This window comes from Aspergillus nidulans, chromosome III (genome assembly GCF_000011425.1).
Source record: "Aspergillus nidulans FGSC A4 chromosome III".
Taxonomy (NCBI): Eukaryota; Fungi; Ascomycota; class Eurotiomycetes; order Eurotiales; family Aspergillaceae; genus Aspergillus; species Aspergillus nidulans.
The window spans coordinates 1,835,998-1,858,047 of NC_066259.1; the positions used below are offsets into that span (position 1 = coordinate 1,835,998).

Below are 22,050 nucleotides of genomic sequence, written 5' to 3' on the forward strand. Positions count from 1 at the left end.
AACAGGATAGGATAAGACATCCTTACGAGAGGAACACAGGTCACAACTACGATCAATCGGTGTTGCACTCTTTATTGGTTCAATATGGAGGTCCTCGGACTGTATGGGAGACGCCTCCAATCATCCAGTGTGGGTGCGTGGCCTGTCAGCCGTCGCACTGACATTGCCATGCCATGTCAATCACGTTCACGGGCCCACAGCATACAGGGTAATAGCGCCAGCAACTCTGCAGACTGGTGGTCAGACTGAGAATGCAGACAAACAATCAGTTCAATTACTGAATCACTCAGTCACTCAGTCGCTCAGTGAGTCTACCTCGGCACCAACTGACATCAGCGACAGCTCTTGTGCTACTCTGTACCATGGGCGCACCGCTAATCCACGGTTAGTACTCCATAAAACAACACCAAGCATTGCGGGTAGCGACTCGAGGTCCCTCGAGTCGGCTTGTTGGTTGATCGGTGGTGGAGGGACCAGGAAAGGGCGACTGCATCTATCGCATCCGGCTTGGGTTCCGCAAGGTACGCAGCCGAGGCGATTTGACAGTGATTTTGATAGTGGACTATTCTGACACTTTGTCAGGTCTATCGGTACCTGACGACCCTGCGAAGGCTCATTCAGCCCACGAAGGTCTAGCATGGCATCTGCTAGTGGAGAATCAGGATGAGGGCGAGCTAGAAGACGGGAGAAGGAAAAGGAGAATGATGTGAATCCCACGCTAGAACTCTCGAGCTTCCTTGGTTGGGTGGGAATCGAGCTTGTAAGGGCCAATGATATAAGCCTTTTAAGATGATATCGCTTCGCGCGTCTTAGATATCTTTTGATTGCTTGTTCATTGTCAGTGCACTTTGATCAAAGATCAGGGATCATTGTCTAGGCGGTTTTGCTTTGTCTTGTGCTTTTTCACCTGTGTGATGACGGAGTATTTCATCCGCAGGTTCCGTACTGTTACCTTGATAATTCACTAGGATGATGGGTTGGATCGAAGGGGATGTCTAGTAAAAGCGTTGACGGTCGCCACTTGCCCACAGCTAGGACACAATATCGTAGACACCTGCTTCTTGGTTTTGGGGTTACATCCCGACCATGCTGTAGATGACATTATATGTACTCAAGAGTATACTACTCGGTCGATCAAGATAAGAACCAAGAAGCTGGGCGTTAAAACTGAAGAGGAACAAAGAAACCATATGCGGCACAGGGAGGTTGTGGAGCCCTCCTTGAGCGGTTCCAAGGCAATATCACAGTCCTGAGCTGGTTATCTGTGGGGTTCGCTGAATGCGGCGTCTTGTGACTCAGTGTTTGTAGTAATGTAGTGGATGTACTTGGTGAATTAACCTTGTAGGTGTATACTTAGACGTAGGTAGTGTAGGCTGAGTAGGCTGAGAGGTTGAGTAGTTGAGTAGATTGAGTGAATATAAGATATAAAGATCGAGATTCGACCGAAACTCGGTCGTTTCACAAGATGCAGACTGATTAATGATTATTATTGATAATATGCGCCTGCTCCAGCCTCCAGCTCAAGCTGAGATAGAGTACTGCCGCGCTCGGAGAGCTCCGTCGCACACATTTCATTGGACGGTCAGCCTTATGAGCACTGTATGCATGGAAGTCATGGACAGTTGGTCGGACATGGGCTGAAGATTGAACATGCTTGCGATCCAAACTCTCCGCTTTGTCTGTCAGGCAACCATCGGAGCATAATCCACTTGCTTAGGCACGGCCGTTAGAATCGTTTCTTCGCCTATCGACCTTGTTAAACTCGAATACAAGGGACAAGACAAGGGACGAGACTCAAAATGCCTAGTGGGTGGCAGCCAATGGATGGTTGCAGATCAGCCCGCGAGCCGGCCGTTCTTTACCGGCCGAACAGGGGATCTTATGGTTAACTTGGTCTTGCAGCTGATGTCGACATCAAATGGCTTAGACATCCGCAGTTTTTTCCCAGTATTTCACCAAAGGAAGCCGAAATGATACGCAAATAAACAATAAACAGTGGCGCCGAGATACAGATACGTTCCAGCTTTTGAAAATAAGGGCATTATCATCATCTCGTGGAAGATAGCCGAACCACGGCTACATGGAAACCAGGAATGGTTGGTGGAGACTAGAGAGTCACGCGGGTCTAAAATCCTGTACCGTTCACTGTACAGTAACTATACAGTATTATTACCGGCCGATAGGTGTTGGTTTCTGCGCTTCACAGGCCAGCTGGAGACCAGAAACCCGCAGGGAAGGCGGTATACAAACTTATAATTGAAATTATAGCGGTGATTACAGTCTACGGTGTATAGGCGTATAGGTGTATTCAAGAATATGGCAAAGCCAGTGTGTTACAACTGAGAATGGGGCAACTCATCGCGACGGACGAGGCCAAACCACGCCAGGCAGCACAAGGTATCCTCTCGGTGACAGCTTGACAAGCTATATGAATGCGGGGCGACAAAAAACGGCGTTTTATGGCTTACGAAGTGCTCTTCTGCTGTCAGCTCGTCTCCAGTCCAAGAGCCTAATGATACTATGAAATACTATGATTTCCTAGGCTATCGTATCCTGGGAGGGGACAAACTTCGTGTTTCGAAGACGCTGCGTTGTCGGTCAGGGCATGCCAGCAGTACACGAACGTGACAAGTGAGAGCCTGAGAGGTCGACTTTCGAGTTCCGAGTCTGCCAACATTCTCTGGCCCGCAGGGAACAACCGGGGAACTTCCCGGCAGCTTTTTCACCTGATGGGGCTCATGTACGTTGACTGCAGAATAACTGCGATTTTCTGGTCCTGAGCGGTGGAGATCGCGATCAGCTGCTTTGTTCGCTGTCCTAACATACATACGACCAGGCGCCCTGTCCATGACGTACCACTTTCGCCCCAGACGCCAAGGTCGATGGTTGTCTCAAACAGTTTCTGTTTTTCTCTGCCTCTGTCAACGGTCAGGCTGAGCAGATGGCGGTGCGTTTGAGTCTTGATAGTATGGTCTCCACTGCCACCGAGCACTGTATTAGTGTACAGAGTATCTACACCGGACGTTCCACGGCTGGCACGTCAACGGTGTACGGGGTAGGGTACCGTGAAGGTTTCAGTGCACCAATGAGGAACCATCACTGCTGAGGGAGTCCAATAAGAAGTTTGAGCACTGATGTGCTTTGCCGTTGACAATTATGGTGCCAAAACCGTCCAGCGCCAACTGTCAATACTCATTCCACCGAAAAGACGCCGATAATGAAGGATCCAGTTTTGAATATCAGCGTATGATTTATGAAGTAAATTTATGAAGCATAAACGACATGAAAACCAAGCTGATCTACATTTTTCATGGTAGGGGGGATCCGTGGGCGCAAGGGACGCGCCTAGTTGAAAAAGAAACTGGAAAGGAAACTTCCGTATTCTCCTTTTTCAAGCCCCTGCCATCGATCATAGTACCCGCTACTTTGGGTCGGGCAATTTGATGATTGTAGTAGCCACTGGGCGGCAGTGCGGCACCGGCAGACGCCTCCTGCACCACCCCGTAGGGACTGGCGACCTGGAGACTTCAGCCAAGCAACATAAAAGCATCGTGCATACACCGTATTCGAATCCTTAATATGCCAATCTTATACTCAGACTGTTGCCCCATGGATCAACAATGCGGAAATACTGGCAGGACTGAGTCCTTTGTTTCAACCAAATCTCGCGTACCTGTAAACCGTGCCGTGGCCGGTCTCCCAGATCGCAAGGCGATACCGCTGCAGGAACATTTCGCGTACAGTAGTTCAGAAACCGCGCTGAATGTTCTCATCTGCCGTACAATTAATGTATCCAATTGTATCGAATAACCAAACACTGAAAAGTCTTCAGTTGTATCGGCAGATGTCGGATCGGGTTAGTATCGTATCGAACCGAACCGCGCGTCGATGCTGAGCCTCTTGAGATGTTTCCTGGAGAATTCCCGTACGACGACTCTCGCTTGATCGACATTTCGTGACCTCATATTTGCCAGGACTGCGAGCATGAGACCTCTATTTCAGCCACCCCTAACCGAGACGGAACCGAACCCCATATTTTAGCGATCCATCGGCAATCGCATTTGGATCAGCGATGCCTTGTCATTTGCTCCTTCAATGATAGCGGCCCCTTGAGGCGACCCAGGCGAGAAGTGAGACTGGAGGGAGCCGGAAGGCAAGGCGCAGGCAGTGGCAGGCAGTGGCAGCAATGGCAACTGACACGGGAAGTGTCAGTGATGATGATTCCCCATGATCTTTCCGTCATGATCACCATCTGCAATCAACAGTGCTGCGAGGATTCAGTAGTACTCAGAGTAGGGCCAGTAGTACGGAGCAATCATCGTCAGTAGTAGCGGTCGCTGGTCGATGATGAGGATCACCGTCTGCTGAATTCTTCTTGGCTTAGCGCCGTACCCACAAGATTAATGGTCCCCAACTCGTGGCCGCCACTCCAAGGTACGTACGAGGGACACACTCCACGATTTAGGTATCCACCGTCCAGTAAAACACCCAGCACAGCGTGATCTGTGACACTTTTCGCAGAACTATCCCGAAGTCAAAAGAATCATACTCCGATCCCCTCATTTCGGTGAAGCACGGAAACCACCTGAGCTGGGAGCAGTGTTTGGTCGGCAGGGGAGGTTTAGGGGTTCGATTCGTCGTATTTGTCCACAGTCCATGCCTATTTGGCCCGGAGCTCGGTCGGCCATCCACGGTTCTTCCTTGTAAGCGCCCCTTCCTTCCACGGTAATCTGAATACGCAGTCCCGTATTGAAAAAAGTACTGCTCGGCCTGCCGTCCAAATATCGTGCAGTCGTGAAGATCAGAGCAACATTGCCTTACCAAGCCTCTACAACGACAATAATAACCCAATTCCACCGCTCCTCCGATTTTCCTCCTTCCGCGGTCACAAGGATTTCCATTTCGATCAGTTCCTTCATCTTCCATTGCCTGAATTACGTGTGGCTCCTACTACCCACTGGCGGTTCTTTTGACCGCGACTCCGCCCGCCGTTTTCAGGCTTGACCACCCAACTTCATCACAACGTCCGTACATACTGCAGACCAAGAGACCACAGATCGAATCCGAGAGGGGAAACACTGCTTGGATAGAAGTGCCTGACTTGTCTTTCAGGCAGAGAAAGCGACTCGCAAACAGTGGTCCCGGTGCAGAGCCAGATTTGGTGAATTGCTTTGTCCAGCATCTATCAAGTCGCTCAGTCCCAACTTTCGCTAAAACCCAAGTTCCACCCCTCCAATTCAGTCTTTCAAGCTTTCCTTCCCTTCCCCTGGATCGCTCAAATCGACTCTCTCCTGCTTCCTTTTCCTCTTTTTTCCCTTTTCTTTCCCTTTTCTCTGTCCGTCTCGCTCTGCTGCTTGTTCATTCTCCATTCTCCCCTTTCTTTTACCGGCTCCCTGCTGCTTGCTCCACCCCTCTGCAAACTCTCTCAGGGACACCGATTCGAGCCTCCACGACAGCTACCTCCAGCGAAACGCAGATTTTCATCTGAGGTGATCGCTAGAGGTAGTTTTCAACCTGTGGTGACTGTACCTGCCCGTCTCTGTCCATAAACCAGCACTTTCTCCTCCAAGGTTCGCGTCAACCGGAAACCATAGAACCCCTTCAGACACCTCCGCAGGCGCCTCCCCCGTAATATGGCATCGACGTCAGAAGTGCATAGTTCTTCCCCGGTTCCGACTCTGCCTCAGCCGAACGAAACCAACCGTGCCCATATGTCCTCGCTCTCGTCATCCTCTTCCATATCCGACGCGGAGACCGAACGCAGGGGCCGCCCTGAACGTCCCCGTATGGCCAGTCGCAAACCTAGCGCCTCAATACTGGTGCCTCGGGATCACCCCGAAATCGAAATCGAGGAGGAGGAGTTCCCGCCCGACGACGCGCGAGCCATGAGCCCGCGCCGCAATTCGGCGGATTTGGAGCGACTGGGAAAGGAGGCCAGACAGACCCTCCAGGAGTAAGCAGTTCCTAGAGCAATTAGCCTTTCTCCCGGTCACTAACACGTCGACTCCTAAAGACAAGCCAAGGCCCTCCAGTCGTCTCTCCAAGCTCTAGCGGAACGAATTGATGCAGTGAAAACCGACCACGACAAACTCGAGAACGAGAACAGATTCTTGCAGGATTACATTGGGGGCTTAACACGTAATATGAAGAGCGAGATGTCGAAGAGTTCTAAAGTCAAGAAGTCGCACAAATAGGACGGCCGCGACGTCCCCTTCCCGACTCAGATTCAGAACGGTCGGGACTCTTTTTCGCTTTAAGTTCGCGAAAAGATCGAATCGCTTTCATGCTATATCATCGCGCATTCTTCCCCTGGTACTAGGGCGGGCTTTTACGTGGCCATTCATCATATTTTCAGATCGGACAGTCCACAAGTCGATGAACATTATTCAGCACTACTCTGGTGAAGCTTGGAAATCGAGACCTAAGCCGTCGATGACTTGCAAAGAGGCAGCATTCGCGAGATCAACCATATCGCTCATCTACGACTGTGCGATAACTAATCGGCCCTGAATAGCTGGCAACCGCGCAGCCGTTGATTCGCCTTTGTGTTTGTTCGACAGTCACGTCCACAACTGACGCTCCACTTCCGCTTCATTCGCCTCTCGCCTCGTATTCCCTTCTACGATCGACACCCTGTCTAGCGTTGTGACATCATTGCCTGCTATGTGTTGGCTGCTGAGGTCTGATCACCGGCCTTGGCGCCGATGCGTGCGGACGAGGGCCAATCTGTGACCGACTTCGCGGCAATGTGACACCTTCGCTCAGATGATTCGGGTTTCAACTGTTCATATTTCCATTATTCTTCTTCGCCGAACCACGCATTTCTCTGAATTCTTATTTCTCTCAAATTCTACGGGCGGCATGGTGTATTTCTGTGGCATAGCACGCTCGGCGTTAGGGCAGCTGTTTTTACTGGGGAATTCTGTTTTTTATTAGACGCCGGAAACCGTACTGGGGGTTGCATTTGTTTCTCACGGTCTCCAATCGATCGCACAGCAGCAAATATCACAAAGCTAAAAAGGGCGACGGGAACGCATTTTCATGGAGCAGCTCACTCTTCCCCTTTTTTTTCTCTTTTGCCTCACTCCTTCGTCCCCTCGACTCCATCGTCCCCTCACGTGCACGCGATTATACCGTTTTCTTCCCTGTCACCATCATGTCTGTATATTGGAAATCGTCCTGGTCTGACGATTTGTCCAGGTTGACATTGACACCAACAGCATTCCATTTGGACTTTGAAGACATTTGCGTATTATATCCCGAACCAAGCGGTTATTTATTTATCCTAGCAAAGCACATAAAAAAATAAATAAATGTTTATTACTACTCAGTTTCCATCTAAGCAAACCCATTCTTAACATAGCTTCACTTGAACAGAGACGTATAGGTAGCTGAAGTGCTAGACGGGACTGGTACGCATGCCATGCACACCGTACTTTTGCACATTCAGCACAATAGACCACGGTACTTGATACGAAGGACTTAACGTACATAAATTCTCCGACTCGGTCTCTTCAAGTCTCCTCCCATACATACATACAACCAGCCTATAGATGCAGAGTTCAGTATGGAGTACAGAGTACCTGTCAAAAGACGAACCGAAACGCCACAGCCCACAATCACAATCCCATTTTTGAAACCATCCAGCCAGCCGCCAGCCACCATTCAGCCCATTGGCCAAATTTTGCTGATGGAAGATATCCGTCGACGCTTTACGCCTAAGGATTCAGAAATCCTTCTCCGGCATGAGGTATCTTACTGTACTGAGTACGGAGTGCCAAGTGCTAAGGTACTTTGACTAGTATGTACAGGAACATAGCTGGGGCTACTGTAGAGCCCGGCTACGCTGACAGAGCTTGTACACTCGACCATATTACCTAGGCTTAGGCTAAGATGAAGGCTCGAAATAATACGTTTACTCTGTGCCTCTCTTTTTGTGGTGCTTATTGATCAAACCGTTGTATTAGGGAAATATTCGGCGGAGAAAACACCGAGAGATTGTTTTGATATTCAGGCTTTAAAAAATAATGGTTGGTCTTTTATACCTCATGCAAGGAAAGGAATGAGATTGTTTATTCTACGTCACATACATACCCCAAAATCATCCTTTAATAACCTCTTTCAAACCAGCAAGCAATGTTTCCTCTGCTCGGATCAACTCAGAGACCGCAGATATCGATAAAGAAGAATAATAGACCTAAGATACTGGTTGATTGATGGTTGAACAGCTTGTTTGGGGGGAGTTCCCCTTCAGATGTCAGGTCACGTATAACATGGACTGCCTACCTATCTCTTGTTTGGGAGAGTGAACATGATAGGCAAGTTAAAGGGAGGGACCGACTAAGAGATGCAGGTTTCGCGCGGTCTTTCGTTTGCACAAGCCGCATACGTCATTTGTGTTCTTGACTAGTGTAGATTAGCATCCAAAACTATATCGATCCAAAACGATGGGTGGCACATCGCAGGCCTCTTCCGGTGGAAGTCGTAAGCTACCCAGCGCATTCGTCTATGAACCGCTGAGATCGACCGACACAGAGAAGTTTACGTCTCGGTAGCAACCGATTTGAGCCGTCGGGTCAAGTAAGTCACACCTCTCGCCAAACGGTATACAGATATACTACATGGAACTATGAATTTCAACTTTCTTTAAGCCACTGTCGGACTGAGATCTAAACTCGAGCTAAGGCGACAACAAACGCCAGGTGGCACAAAAGAGGTAGGACCAAGACAAATTTCATAACATAGTCAAGGCTTGGGAATGGGAAGCGATCCGATGGGGGAGGGTGGTAAGGGAAAGGTATTCTTTGAGACGAGGTAATAGGCAAAATGTAAATTAAAAGCGACCAACGGAATATATGAATCGACGTGCCGCGGATGGAGACAACCGATCCACCAGCCATGCTGTCATCGTAGGAAGAAAAGGGCCATTGAAGCGCAAGGAAGCGAAAGAAGCACCGCGACCGGCCATGTCCCAAAGCTTCATGTTAAACACGCACGCCGATGGAATTGTGACCGTACATCTCCCTTCGTTCCTCAAGACCTTCAGTAAAGTCCCTCAACACTTTCCACGGACAGCCTAGCCCGGTTTCCAATGATTGGTCTAGCATCCATGACCGGCACGCGACCACCATGTTTTCTTTATTCAGCGGGCTTCTCCTCGCCCTCAGCGGCGGGGGCTTCCTCCTTCTTTTCGGCGGGGGCATTCTCTGCAGCGGGTTCGGCCTCAGAGGAGGTCCAGAGAGTCTAAATCATGTCAGAAGAACTGTTCCGAGCATCGCGTGAATTTAACTAACCAGGTTATCCCTGAGAAGCTGCATAATAAGAGTGGAGTCCTTGTAGCTCTCTTCGCTCAGGGTGTCAAGCTCTGCAACGAAAGTTAGTCGAGCGCCTAGATCTGACATTAATGCGCTACATACCGGCAATAGCATCGTCGAAAGCAAGCTTGGCGAGGTGGCAAGCCTGGTCGGGAGAGTTGAGAATCTCGTAGTAGAAGACAGAGAAGTTAAGGGCCAAGCCGAGACGGATGGGGTGAGTAGGGGCAAGGTCGGTCTGAGCGACTTCGGTGGCAGACTTGTAGGCCTCCAGGGAGGCGTCGGCCGCAGCCTTGCGGTTGTCGCCAACAGCGAACTCGGCAAGGTAACGGTGGTAGTCACCCTTCCTGTTGGCGTAGAGATATGTTAAGATGGGTGGCATAGATGAACAACTACAGAAACATACATCTTGTGGTAGAAGACCTTGGACTCGCCGCTCTGAGCGGACTTGATCAGGTGCTGGTCGAGAACGTCCAGGATGTCCTGGCAGATTTTGGCGAGCTCGCCCTCAATCTTCTGGCGGTACTCCTTAATGAGAGCAACTTGGGACTCGTTGCCCTTGGACTCCTCTTTTTGTTCGATGGAGGTAACAATTCTCCAGGACGCACGGCGGGCGCCGATGACGTTCTTGTAGGCAACAGAAAGCAGATTCCGCTCTTCCACAGTGAGCTCTACGTCAGAGGCGGCGACAACCTTCATGTTCTCAACCATTTCTAGATGGAACTCCGTCAATATCGAGGCCACGAGTTCCAGCAACGACCTAGAAACAAGGAGAACGAACCCTCATAGCGTTCAGCCTGCTCGGCGAGCTTGGCCAGGTAAACAGCATCTTCGTGACCCATTTTGATAATCTAACCAGTATTAGACGAAAGTTAGCGGCTGTCACCAAGTATGCACATTCGTTGGCAAGGACTCGAGTGTTGCGAAATTCACAGCAACTTGGGGATATAAAAAAAATACAAAACCAAAAACGAAACTCGTGCAAAAAAAAAAAATTGGAATGACAAGGCCTAGACTGTAAGAAACATGCGTGGGGTAGGGTGCAAGTATCACGGGTTGATGGAAAGTGAGGCTGTGAGTGAAGGCTGCCCTGGTCTGCCCTGCACTAGGGGGCCCAGCTGTCACACGGCTGATAGCACGATACACTCCAAAACCCAACGGCAGACCACGTTTTCAAGTCAAGAGAATAACTGACGATTTCGCGAAAAGTTGGCTGAATCGCAAATTCTATTAGCCGTATAGACGTCGAGCAGCTTGTTGTTCCGCCAGTCCTCCACTCGGCTGGTAGCGAGTAAACAGCATCGCGGTTATAGAGTCCAGCGTAGCCGGGGGCGGCTTGAACTCCAGGCATGCAATTCGACCCAAGACCACATTTGTAGAGAGCTGGAGCGATTCGACAGATACCAGCAGAGGGGAGCAAGTAAAACTATCGATGAACGCGTGGAATACACAGATGGGTGCGTTGAGGCGAAGGGTAAGAGCGAGGGAGGGGGAGACTGGGAGGAAACGGAGGGGAGTTTCACTCACCTGTGCGATGGCAACGACAAAAGAGGATTCAGTTGTTGAGAGAGTTTGTGATTAGGAAGAAGGAAAGAAGTGGGAGGGAATTTAGTGTTAAAAGTGGTAGGAGGTTGAAAAGTGAAGGGGGAAATGAAATAGTGACGGAGCGAAATCGCAAAAGGAGGAGAGGAAGTCGAAGTTGGGAGAGGGGGAGACCTGCTCAGAGGTGGGAGGGGAGTCTTCTTCCTGCCATTTGCTGGGGGGCTCTGGCTGCCTCACCGTTAACCACCCACTTGTCTCTGCCGATAACCTGCGAGGCACGCTACTTGTCTACTATTACTTTGTCCTATCAATCTTTTTGACTATTTTGATCTGTTTGATTGTATATTCAACCCTCTACCTCTATAACGAGGTGATTCTACTCCCCCCTTCTGTTGAGTGTGGTGTGTGTGGTTCAGCAGTGGGCCACTCCGGCGTCATCCCTATTTCTCCTCCGCCAATCGCCAGATGATTCCCGCATTATTGAATGAGCCTCGCTGCTAGTGGTTTCGCGCTTACAGGTACCATAGGCAAGAGCTTTATTACGATGGGTGAGTTGGTGATGCATAGTTGTTCGGCTCGTGGGTGTTCTTCCATCGAGTTCTATGTACAGCCGCCGAAGCTTCAGTTCCTGTGCGGTCTCCTCTGCCTCTGATTCCGCAGCTACTGTACTTCCTTTCCTGCCTCATCAACTCTCTTGAAAGTACGAGGTGGGGGTAACTTTGTAGATATCTTATAGACTTCATACGACCACAGCAGGCAGAGCTAGAGACTTTCCCTAAATTCACCCCTGTACAATTCATTATTTCAGGCTGATCATTAAATATCACATGATCTCACTGGGAACGGCTGACTCATTTTGAATCACATGACTTAGTGACGTCAGCTGGGTCCAGCCAACGCCAAGTATATCCTCAGCCACTGCCATTTTTTCAAGGCAACAAATAAGGTACTACTGTTGCTCACCAGTCAGACCACCCCCTCTTCCTCTCTTTTCATCCATTTATCTTCTCTCACATCAACGATTTCAAAACTTCTCACTTCCATCTACAGAGTACCACAATCTACAATCACTATGCTTCGCCAATCCATTACTCGTCCTCTCTCCACGACATCCCGTGCTATCTTCACCCGCCCTTTCTCCGCAATTGCTCCAAGAATGGGTGAAGGCGATACCGGTGCTCCCCGGCCTGGCGGTGCTGCGCAGAGGTGCGTATACAGAATGCTTTTGCTTCTCACTACTCTGAGACTTGAGCAAACTACGTTCCTTGCTCCATCTCACTGCGTTTTCATGCACTTTGATCGGATGATGTCATATCCTCGTCCAAGCTTTAGACAACACCATCCCATTCAGTTCTCAGGCCAGACAGCTAACATCTTGATCTCGCAATTCAGTGATGTGTGGCAGAAGCGAGAAACCGCTCAGGAGAACCTCTACATGTACGAAAGAGAGAAGGAAAAGTAATACTCCTACCTCGCAGTGCCTGCAACGACCGGTGACCGCTCTTGGACATCTTACTGACCTCAGAATCCAATTTCATAGGCTTGAGGCTCTGAAGAAGAAGATTCAAGAGCAACGTGAGCACCTGAATGAGCTAGACAAAAAGCTGTATGCTTTAATTCCTCCACCCCTTGGTGGTCCCCTGCGATTTCGTGCCGGGTGGAACTTTCAGCTAACGTGATTCCACTACCAGTGACCAATTCACCCAGAACGGGAAGAAATGAACTTGATTTATTAAAGCTATTCTGAAAGTGGTGCTCGTCGGACATGTTACTTCATGGCGAAGGATATCCCGCCATTTCGCGCAGCACATATCATCCGCATCATCCAGCGCTGATGTATTTGGCTCAATGTACCTTAATTGACAACCCTTCTCAGCTCAATAATAGCTCGTAATTATGTGCTCTCCGTTTGAAAGCAGGATTACGAAGACTACCTGTACACTTGATTCCTTCCGTAAGTAGGCATTGAAACGTATTGAACAAGCTGTAATAGACAGTAAGCCCCAAAGGTACGCCAAGTACGTAAGTGAAAGACGGGCCTATTGCAATGTCCATCATTTACCTAATAAGTACCATCCTATCGCCATCCTAAAACTCAATAATCTTGATTAAAGAAAACGAAAGACTCATGTAGACCCAAGCTTTTACCGACGTCCCATGTAAGAACGGTAAAAGTCATCCGCAGCATTTGCACTTCCAGCCCCTGACATACTGAGTCCATGCCCGAAGCGCGCTGACATGCTCTGCCCAGCCTTCTGCGCCGCGGCGACCTTTGTCTGGAGTTCAGTGGTGCCCATATCGATGGTCTGCAACTGAGAGAGATGCGAATTGAGGATGCGAACAATTTGGGAAATCTACATGGCTCAAGTAAGTATTGATTCATAAGGCTCCGGAAGGAAGCAGTCAAGCCAGGCTTTCTTACCGGTTCGTCAGCCTTGTTTGTTTTGCTGAGCGTCGACGAGGCGTTGTTGACTTCCTCGATCATGCTGGAGAGATCCCTGCCCATGTCGTCTAGACGTTCGGAAAGTTTCTCGGCAAGTTTGTAGCTAAGCGATCTGTCAGTAAGAGAACAAGAAGAGGAAATGGAGAGTATTGCGTGGTAAAATGCAGGCACATACGTTCGTTCACGCTCCTGGTCAGGCCCTTGTAGACTTTCGCCAGGTCCAACCTGCTTGGACATCATCTCGTCGACTTCGCGTTCATAGCGATCCAGCCAGGAGCTCAGTTCGTCTTGCTGCCCCTCAACGGAGGCAAGCTGGCGTTCGATCTCCTGGGTGGCACGTTCAGCGTCCACTGTACTGCCATACAGTTTTTGAACCCTGCTGCCATTCTCGACTATCATTCTATCCCACTCGGCAACCTTCTCGGCTTGCTCCCGGAATTCTTTCTGGTACTTGGTTAAGTCAGTCGCCCATCGAGTAATGATTTCATCCATCGTCTTATTCTTAAGGCGTGATTGAGCCGGTGGAGGTGGACCAGCGGTCGATGCGCCGAGAGCAGGACCGCCGGCCGTGGTGGTACCACTCGTACCGGAGGTTGCTGCAGTTGCGGTCGTAGTAGGTCCGGATGTCGCAGTCAGCGCTGGCTTGGCGCCAGTACCGATTGTAGTAGCTTCCGCAGACGTGCTTGGAGCTTGCGTGGTCGCTGTCTCAGCGGGCTTGCTAAACAGGCTCCCTGTCGAGGCTGCAGGCTTCGTCGTCGAGGTTTCCGCGGGTTTTGATGTACCCAGACCCCCAAACAGACCGCCAGAAGGAGCAGCTGCAGGAGTAAAAGAGGGTGTAGCGGAGGATGTTGCTCCACCAAGAGAGAAAAGGGGCTTCTGGGGTGTAGCAGAAGATGTGGTTGTCTGGGTATTTTTAGATGCTGCGTCAGTGCCAGAGGATGGAGCCGCAAATAGCGAGGGAGTTTGTGTGCCCGAGGCAGGGGCATTTGAAGTCAGCGACTTCGAGGTATTCTCTGCGGTTGTCGTCGGTTTTGTTGATTCAGCTGGTTTGTTTGCGCCGAGATTGGAAAATAAGTTACCGCTAGTAGCAGTAGATGATGGAGTACTCTCCTGCGTAGTAGTTTTGAACAAGCTGCTGCCGGTAGACTGGCCACCTCCAAAAAGCGACGGGGCCGATGTAGCGGGGGTTGAATCGGACCCAGACGACGTTGTTTTTAATCCGAAGAGGCCGCCAGACTTTTGCTGCCCGAACAGAGATTGGCCTTGTGCGGGAGCGCCTCCCTGCGGCGGAGGACCAGCAGGAGTAGTGGATGGCTGGCCGCCGAAGAGTGTGTTCGTGCCAGAAGACGCAGGAGTTGCTGTAGCGGCTCCAAAGAGGCCACCGCCAGGTTTACTGGCACCGCCAAACAGTCCGGTGCCCGATGACCCCGACGCGGGCGACTCTGTCGGCTTGTTGGGTGTTTGTGAGGATGTCGCACCACCAAAGCTGAATTTAGGAGTACTGCTGCCGCTACCAGCTCCAGCACCGAATATAGACGAGCCCTGATTGGAAGCGGCCGCGGCTCCAAACGGTGATGAAGAAGTGCCGCCTGTGGTTGCTCCAGCATTTCCAAAGAGACCGCCGCTTGAACCAGTATTCGAGGACGTTCCAGCGGATCCAAACAATCCACCATTTGACCCCCCCGAGGAGTTCTGTTTACCGAAATTGAACGCCATAGCGCAGGGAGGGAACGACAAGGATATCGCGGAAGGGCAGCTCTGGGTTAATGGGCAAAAAGGTTAGCGAAATTTGAACCATTCGTAAAAATGGGGAAGATTTAAGCGTTCTTACTGCGCCCAGAACTGGAGAGAAGCTCGTTTACTTAAAATAGTTGCGAGACACAGGAGGCAAAGTCAATAACAACACCGGGACAACTGCTCAAGATAATAAACCTTGATGCCGCTGGAGCTGGTCGCGAAGTTTGTTGCGCTTATAAAAGCCAATCACGTTGAGGTGCGCTTATCTGCGTCTATTATAAACACCTCAGGCAGAATAATTTTCAGCCTTAGGCGCTAAGGCAAACATGATCGGGGCTGGACTTCGTCACCAGATGGTCTGAATTATCCAAGCTGTAACCTGCTTTCTCCAACCTTGCCTCCTTTTGTGCATCTGGCCGTCTTCTGTTGAGCCTCAAAGCCATAATCTATGCCTACATGACCGATCTTGAATACTAGAGCGTACTCTTTCTCCATGACGGAACGCCCCTCTCCTCCGACCAGCTCGTACTTGGAGCCCCCGAGGCAGAGCGTGGAGCTCGAGGACCCAGGGGCCCCTGACCATGGTAAGCCGCTCAAGCGCTCAGACGCACAGTTACTCGCCGGCAGCTCATTGACTAATACCTATATTTTATAGCCTCCGATAGCGACGAAGAGCATTTCTCAGATGCCAGCGAAGGCAACTCGCGTTCTCGCTCCCGCGCAACGTCTCGTGCTTCTCCTGTACCCCGGACCCGGGTGGAGAAAGTGGACGATGTCCCTTCACACGGTGACGTCCCAGGGACAAGCGCATATGAGAAAAGGGAGCAAGATGCTGTTCCTGATGAGGTTGAGGTGATCTCACGCAGCAGAAGCCCTTCCGCTGCGGGGCAGCATCGCCGGTCTGTAACCCCGGGGGGTACACCAATTCCCCGGACCGTGGTGGAAAAGGTTGACCCAGGTCAACCAAGTTACGGTGATGTTCCTGGGACGGAGGCGTATGAAAAACGGAAAGCGGACGCTGTTCCAGATATAGTCACGAAGACCTCCGAAGCCACAAGCCCGTCGGTAGCTCCCACGAAGTTCAACGAGGCCAACACCACGACGACTCCTGTACCGGAAACGCTACTTTCTGAAGTTGGTGACGTACCAGATGATGGGTCAATACACTCCGGTCCACGTGCTCATCGAAGACGGCCGAGCGACACTTTGCCGGATGCAACAGAGACAGTCTCGGACTCACCCGGTAAGCATCCGGTTCTTTAACCTCTAGGAGGGCAAAAAAACTCAGGGACGATTGACCAATTCAGATCTTCTGCCTCACTCAAACAGCTCCTCGCATCCGAATCACACTGGACAAAACACAACATTAAATGAGGAAGATTCTGCTGAAACCGTAGGCGGTGATGACTTCGACGACTTCGAGGAGGGGGGTGATGATGACTTTGGCGACTTCGACGACGGTTTCCAAGAGCCAGATGCAGACCTCGACGAACCTGATCCCGCCTCGTTACAGTCCTCCCAGAAAACGACGCCGCCTTTTGTCGTAAGTCTACCGCAATAAGCTGTCTCGTTGTTCTCATGCTAATCAGTGTCTAGCCTCCTCTAATAGACTTCGAATCTATACTATCTTTGCCTGACCTACTCACCCGTCTGGACGGGACCCTTGACCGACTTTTTCCTGCATCTAAAGCTGCGCTATCCAGGCAGTCGGACTTACAACCTATCCCGAACTCGTCTGCCATCTTCAGCACTGAACGCTCACTCTCATTATGGTCTCAGCTTGTTGCTCCACCCCCGCTTCAACCTCAGAATTGGGTCAAGTCCCGGATTCGTCGCCTTTTCCTCGTCTCCCTGGGTGTCCCCGTGGACCTAGACGAAATCCTACCTGCATCAAAACAAAAAAAGCTCATTCTCCCATCCATTCACATTGACGGATCTAAATCGACTGCCGCGGGCCCATTGTCCCGCTCGCAAAGCCTTGCTAGGAAAGACTCACAAAGCAGGCCTAACAGCCCACGTGCATCCAGCACCGCGACTCGGCAGCGGTCATCCAGACGGCGCGAGCCGTCACCACCACCAGAGCTCGACCTCGCGGCGGTACGGCGACTTTGCGCGACCACCGACGCCGCACTAGACGGCCTCACCGACACTGAGCTACAAACCCATGTCAAAGAGCTTGAGCAGCTCACGCTGCGCGCTTCCGCTGTACTCGAATTTTGGCTAAAACGCCGCGATGGTCTCTTAAGCGAAAAGGAGGCTTTCGAGGGCGTGATAGAGAATCTAGTAAATCATGCCCGGCGTGTACGGAAATGATGAAAAGGAACGAAGTGAAAGAACGACATCTTTATACCATAAGTGTTTAATCATCTATTCATCCAGCCCCTTCATCCGTACTTCACCATCCATGACCAGGCCTCTTTATTTTCACTCACTTTCTATACCTACTACTTGATGTTGCTTAGACCAGCCCTTCCCATTTCATACCAGCTAGCAAATGATACTAAGCGTCTGGGGCAATCCTTATACGAGAAAAATTATTGTAAGCATAGTAACCGCACAGCCGAGCTTGGAGTTCTCCGTATTCCAGTGTAGGGTTTCCTGCCACTCATGCTTAGCTATACGTGTATGATATTGTTAGTCTCTCGTTATGCATCCATGTCTCTCTATACTAATGTTTAATATTCATAGTAGAGTCAAGGCCATTGGCTGACCAGGTGCAGACTATATATAGACTTCACGAGGCAGCTGATTCAACGGAAGGGAATATACTGCAGTACATTCGTTACTTCACATTCAAGATGAAATGTGCAGCTAGCTATTTAGATCATCATAAACAACGGTATTCAGTAATGATTAACGTATCATTTATCTGCTCAACAAAACCAACGAATCCCCGTTTAGATACAAAAGAGGACCCGGACTCCATATATTGCAATAAAGGCTTGAAGAAGATTTTACGAGAACCAAAATCAATCCACCGTAATCCAAATAATCACTCCGGATGCAAAGAAGCCCCAACATGATTATCCTTGAGACGGGAGATGGTATGATGGATATCAAGCTTGACTGGATTCGACGTCGTTTCAAGGCTCGTCGCGGGCAATTGTGAGTACTTACTGCGACACAACGGTGCTTTTCTGGACTCGGACTAGGCTCAGGTCTGTGATGAGGTATAGGTACATAAAGACAAAGCGATGGGTAAAAGTACTAAAAAGGATATGAGACATGAATCGCGGGGTATCATCGTGCAACAACCGGTGCGCCTGTAACTGTGCAAGTGGGAGAGAAGTTTGCTGGGAAGAGAAGAGCGGCCTGGAATCTGAATAGAGAAGCAAGAGAGATAAAAGGAAAGAAAAAAAGGAATAGGAGACGAAAATGGGATGGAAGTGTGGACGAATTATGCCAGATATATTCCAGCTCATCAATCTAGGACAATGACTTCGGGAGACTGATCCGGCGTTCGCTCCGGTACTGAAGCAGAGGCAGAACGGTCGACCTTTATTCGCTGTTGGATTCCAGTGTGCAGGACACTTGACTTTCGCTTTAAAGCTGTTTGAGAAATCCGTTGCTCAGAGGACGAAGTGTCATTATCGGTTACTACATCCCAAGTACCGTCGGCTCTGATTTTCAGAGCGCGAGCGCTTTCATATTGGTTCGTGCGTTCCAATCGGTTGCGCACGTCGGCCAGAAATTCATCAACAATGAGGTTTTGGGGGCGAGCATCACGGCCGCATATGGGACATTTCCAGTCCGCTTCTATCGCAGATTGAAATCCAGATTTGAGGAGGCGAGTCCCTAGGAATGTCTCATGATCAAAGCATTCTGTGTGGTCACAATGACGACCGCGCACGGGGACAGCGAAGATGCGTGCAGTGTATGGATCAACGAGGCTGACCTTGAGATCGTCGCTAACAATACTCAGCTCATCGCCATCTTCGTCGGGATTGAGTGCAAGCTTAGCTTGAATGCGCTTTTGCGACTCGGCGGCTGGCAGAGGCTGGGCAAGAGCCTTTGCAGACGCAAGGGAGCGGAAGGTGAGTACTTCTACAGCCACTGCATAGGTGAAGTTCTTTCGTTCAGCAGGTCCTAGGAGGAAGTTGACTTCGATCTTATTTAAACCTTCTTGGAGGACAAGCGTAATGTCCACAGGGAGATCTCTGGTGTTGTGGATTTTGCGACGCGGGAATAGCTCTATATTGTTGATGTGCACGTATATTGCAGTAGGCCATGCGGTTTCTGCAACGCACCACGAATTTTCGTTCAAACTGACAGCAGATTGCGGGGTCTTAATGCATCTTAGACGATAAGTCTGGCTGCCCTCCTTAACGGTCCGAAGCAGACGCTCCCCTTTACCTTGTCCACGATAAGATGCGCGGCGGTTCAGCTCATCTCCTGACAATGAAATAGACTCTGTAACGGCACCGTCTTCCTGGCTGAGGATTTTGGGTTTCATAAAGAATGAGGTCATGTGAGGCATTAACTCTGTTTCACTGACTCTAGTGCCATCGCCCGAGATAAACCGGTTGATTGGATCGCGAAGATAGGCCTGGTGGATGGCAAGCCGATTAGGGTTTGGTCGTGTGGTTATCACCGGGGGCACATTTGGTGGGGGTAGGAGCGGCGTCCAGAAAGGTTGGCGTGCTGCCTGCTGTTGTAGTTGCCGATGCTGTGGTTGAAGTAGCGTCGCATAATGTAGGTTAGGAGACTGTGTTCTGTGGTTTGCAACCATTTGCGATTCCAGAGGACCTGGAACAAGCCGTTCGTTTTGTGACCCTGTTCGCTGAGCTTGCTGTAATTGCTGAAGTTGTTCGAGTTGCTGAAGCTGAGGCTGAGACTGCGAGTGAGGGGGCTGTTGGGGATACTGTTGAACGAGGTGCCCCTGATGCAATTCATGCGGCATCATGACTTGCGGCGTAGTGGCTACTATGGGTGATATAACTTGCCCTGGCAGGGCCCACGGCTCCGAACCGCGCTGTTGTGCGTCAGGTTGCTGGGGTACAGATTGTCCTGGAAGCACGGACGGTGTTGCGCTGAGGGAACTTCTGGCTGACGCCGAAGCCATGCCATTCTGGCCTCCCGCTGCAGAATGCGACTGCATATGTGGTGAATGGTGCTGCACAAAGTGCAGGTTTGGTGGTGCTGATACAGGAGTGGGAACAGTCTGTCCTGGACGTGAAACGCCATGAGCGACACCGGCATTTCTCGGTAAGCCTGCGCTAACGCTGTCCCTCCGTGCTGCTGCAATAGCCGCATAGTACATAGATATGATTTCTTCGTTTTCACGGCGCCTCTGTTCAGTGGAGATTGGCTCCGAGAGACGGCGCCTAAAGTAATCAAAGTCTCGCAAGAAGATTTCTCGCATTGAACCTTCTGCCTTAACGCCGGGAATCCGCCGTGATAAACAAAGGAAAATGTTGAACTGTAATGTCATGGAGATGACACCGAGCGACCTCATATCATCCATGAGCGGTGGGTGGCCTTTCGTCCGCACAATGTCTTCAAAAACTGCCCATTGTATCACCAGGTCAGCCAGAAGGCGCAGCATCCCCTGAAACTGGATGTGATACTTCCAATCCTTGAGTAGCTCTGATAGTGGGGATGGAAAGTCAACACACCATTTTAGAAAGTTCGACGCGACGCGCTGATTATCCACCAAAAGATTCCGGACGATATACAAGCCTTTCACATGTTCGGGACCAAAGCCGGGGAGGTTCTTGAGCTGCGCCGAGTCGTAGCTGTCGAGGCAGTACACCTGATGGAGGGCAAGGAATATGAGGTCCTGGTGCGTAAGGGCATAATCCAGAAGTTGAAGTCGTGGAGCCTCAACGCCATCGTGGACAAACAACGACCGCTTTTCCTTCGCTACAAACGCATCCAAATTCCGTTTTGCGCGCACAAAAAACTCCGCTGTAATGACTGAAGGACGATCTGAAGCCAACGTTTGTGAGAGGGTATTCGGGTGCTGCTGTGGTAACGGAAGAGGATGAACTGGAGCAGTAGGAGCGAGATGAGAGTAGCCAGGCGGGCTATATGGAACGAAGCGGGGGTGTCCTTGCTGAGTTGCTGAAGAGTTTGCCTGTTGATTGCTCGGAATAGAGGCCGGAAATGTTCCTACAGTAGAACCATTTGGTTGCGGACGCCGTTGATTTGAAGCATGTTGCTGCAGCGGAGGCGACGGGAAAGCAGTCATGGAGGGACTGGCAATGGGGGCCCCATTTCTCTCGCCGGCAGCTATCGGACTGGTATGCGATCTGGGGGGAATGGTGGGGTCCGGCGATGGAAGTGAGGAGACCGACTGCTGTTCCAGACAGCCCTGCTTCTGTGTCTCCAGACTTTCCTGACTCTGCTTCTGCTGCGGTATTGTAGTCGAAGAGGGTGAAGTCTGGAGACGAGTGGCTGCATTTCGGGGAATTGTGGGCGTAGGCGAGGCGATAGCACTTTGATTACTGCGGAATGAGGCGAGATTCTGGTGTGAGGGCGGGAGATCTGGCATCGGAGGAGCTGGAGAAGCTGGAGACGCTGGAGCAGGAGGAGCACGAGCAGCAAAAGCACGAGCTGAAGCTGCCGGCTCCGGGGTTGGGAGTGCTGTCGTCTGAGTCTGGTCGTCGCGCTGAACGAGAGGAGAATTCATCCACGCGTACCTCGCTTTCCGAGCGGCCCCCGCGAGAAACTGGTTAGCGGTGGAGTTTTGTACGGTCACTTCCAACCCCGAGACCGTTATGCGGCGCGCAGGATCGGGCGGGCGACTATTCTTATTAACTGCGGGCGGGGTCATCCTGGCATGTTGAGTGTGCGTTCATCGGCAAGCAAGATGGCGGTGTTTGATGGCAATACCCGGGTTGTTTGATTGCAATCAAGTTGGCCGGGCGCAGGTGGTAAGTTTCCGCTTTGGGGAGGGTGTGAAGCCGGTGAGAAGAAAAAAGAAACACAGCCTTGAAGCACAAACCAGCAGAGGTTTCAAATTCTGGTCATTATGCTGGATTTCGCTATTCATTAAGACGAGTGATACTGTGCTAT

The 22,050-nt window shown here is 50.6% G+C and overlaps 8 protein-coding genes across 8 annotated transcripts, besides 1 other annotated feature; 5 read left to right on the forward strand and 3 right to left on the reverse strand.

Moving 5' to 3' along the window:
• Positions 1-22,050: part of a sequence feature (contig 1.78 659..353456(-1)) that runs on past both edges of the window.
• ANIA_04503 (uncharacterized protein) lies at positions 85-832 on the forward strand (the record flags this gene model as incomplete). The annotated part of the gene is made up of 4 exons (XM_657015.2): positions 85-133; positions 216-384; positions 424-521; positions 583-832. 4 exons carry the CDS (start codon positions 85-87, stop codon positions 708-710), a joined length of 444 nt encoding a protein of 147 aa, XP_662107.1. The 3' UTR covers positions 711-832.
• ANIA_04502 (short coiled-coil protein) lies at positions 5,032-6,491 on the forward strand. The gene is made up of 2 exons (XM_657014.2): positions 5,032-5,953; positions 6,014-6,491. Exons 1-2 carry the CDS (start codon positions 5,634-5,636, stop codon positions 6,192-6,194), a joined length of 501 nt encoding a protein of 166 aa, XP_662106.2. The 5' UTR covers positions 5,032-5,633; the 3' UTR covers positions 6,195-6,491.
• On the reverse strand, positions 8,631-10,996 carry artA (14-3-3 family protein artA). Its single transcript, XM_657013.2, has 6 exons — positions 10,839-10,996; positions 10,093-10,162; positions 9,718-10,024; positions 9,417-9,658; positions 9,294-9,364; positions 8,631-9,243 (listed from the first exon to the last, which is right to left on the reverse strand). The coding sequence occupies exons 2-6, from the start codon at positions 10,151-10,153 to the stop codon at positions 9,139-9,141; spliced, it is 786 nt and encodes a 261-aa protein (XP_662105.1). The 5' UTR covers positions 10,154-10,162; positions 10,839-10,996; the 3' UTR covers positions 8,631-9,138.
• On the forward strand, positions 11,808-12,793 carry ANIA_04500 (uncharacterized protein). The gene is made up of 4 exons (XM_050611712.1): positions 11,808-12,059; positions 12,246-12,311; positions 12,394-12,459; positions 12,545-12,793. Exons 1-4 carry the CDS (start codon positions 11,926-11,928, stop codon positions 12,573-12,575), a joined length of 297 nt encoding a protein of 98 aa, XP_050467708.1. The 5' UTR covers positions 11,808-11,925; the 3' UTR covers positions 12,576-12,793.
• ANIA_04499 (protein nsp1) lies at positions 12,998-15,012 on the reverse strand (the record flags this gene model as incomplete). The annotated part of the gene is made up of 3 exons (XM_657011.1): positions 12,998-13,207; positions 13,276-13,399; positions 13,472-15,012. 3 exons carry the CDS (start codon positions 15,010-15,012, stop codon positions 12,998-13,000), a joined length of 1,875 nt encoding a protein of 624 aa, XP_662103.1.
• ANIA_04498 (uncharacterized protein) lies at positions 15,527-17,418 on the forward strand (the record flags this gene model as incomplete). Its single annotated transcript, XM_657010.2, has 4 exons — positions 15,527-15,617; positions 15,689-16,276; positions 16,341-16,576; positions 16,630-17,418. 4 exons carry the CDS (start codon positions 15,527-15,529, stop codon positions 17,344-17,346), a joined length of 1,632 nt encoding a protein of 543 aa, XP_662102.1. The 3' UTR covers positions 17,347-17,418.
• Positions 17,913-18,377, forward strand: ANIA_11439 (uncharacterized protein). Its single transcript, XM_050611713.1, has one exon. It carries the CDS (start codon positions 18,035-18,037, stop codon positions 18,140-18,142), a length of 108 nt encoding a protein of 35 aa, XP_050467709.1. The 5' UTR covers positions 17,913-18,034; the 3' UTR covers positions 18,143-18,377.
• On the reverse strand, positions 18,455-21,808 carry ANIA_04497 (MIZ zinc finger domain protein; the record flags this gene model as incomplete). The annotated part of the gene is made up of 1 exon (XM_657009.1): positions 18,455-21,808. One exon carries the CDS (start codon positions 21,806-21,808, stop codon positions 18,455-18,457), a length of 3,354 nt encoding a protein of 1,117 aa, XP_662101.1.

What these genes read in the sequence shown, in the direction of transcription:
- ANIA_04502 (XM_657014.2), top strand. Translation starts at nt 5,634, where the DNA reads ATGGCATCGACGTCAGAAGTGCATAGTTCTTCCCCGGTTCCGACTCTG. An exon ending in GCCAGACAGACCCTCCAGGA is followed by an intron (nt 5,954 to 6,013) that starts GTAAGCAGTTCC and finishes CGACTCCTAAAG; the next exon opens with ACAAGCCAAGGCCCTCCAGT.
- artA (XM_657013.2), bottom strand. Translation starts at nt 10,153, where the DNA reads ATGGGTCACGAAGATGCTGTTTACCTGGCCAAGCTCGCCGAGCAGGCT. An exon ending in AAGGTCTTCTACCACAAGAT is followed by an intron (nt 9,659 to 9,717) that starts GTATGTTTCTGT and finishes CTACGCCAACAG; the next exon opens with GAAGGGTGACTACCACCGTT. An exon ending in TTTCGACGATGCTATTGCCG is followed by an intron (nt 9,365 to 9,416) that starts GTATGTAGCGCA and finishes CTTTCGTTGCAG; the next exon opens with AGCTTGACACCCTGAGCGAA.
- ANIA_04500 (XM_050611712.1), top strand. Translation starts at nt 11,926, where the DNA reads ATGCTTCGCCAATCCATTACTCGTCCTCTCTCCACGACATCCCGTGCT. An exon ending in CCTGGCGGTGCTGCGCAGAG is followed by an intron (nt 12,060 to 12,245) that starts GTGCGTATACAG and finishes CTCGCAATTCAG; the next exon opens with TGATGTGTGGCAGAAGCGAG. An exon ending in AATGAGCTAGACAAAAAGCT is followed by an intron (nt 12,460 to 12,544) that starts GTATGCTTTAAT and finishes TTCCACTACCAG; the next exon opens with TGACCAATTCACCCAGAACG.
- ANIA_11439 (XM_050611713.1), top strand. Translation starts at nt 18,035, where the DNA reads ATGCAAAGAAGCCCCAACATGATTATCCTTGAGACGGGAGATGGTATG.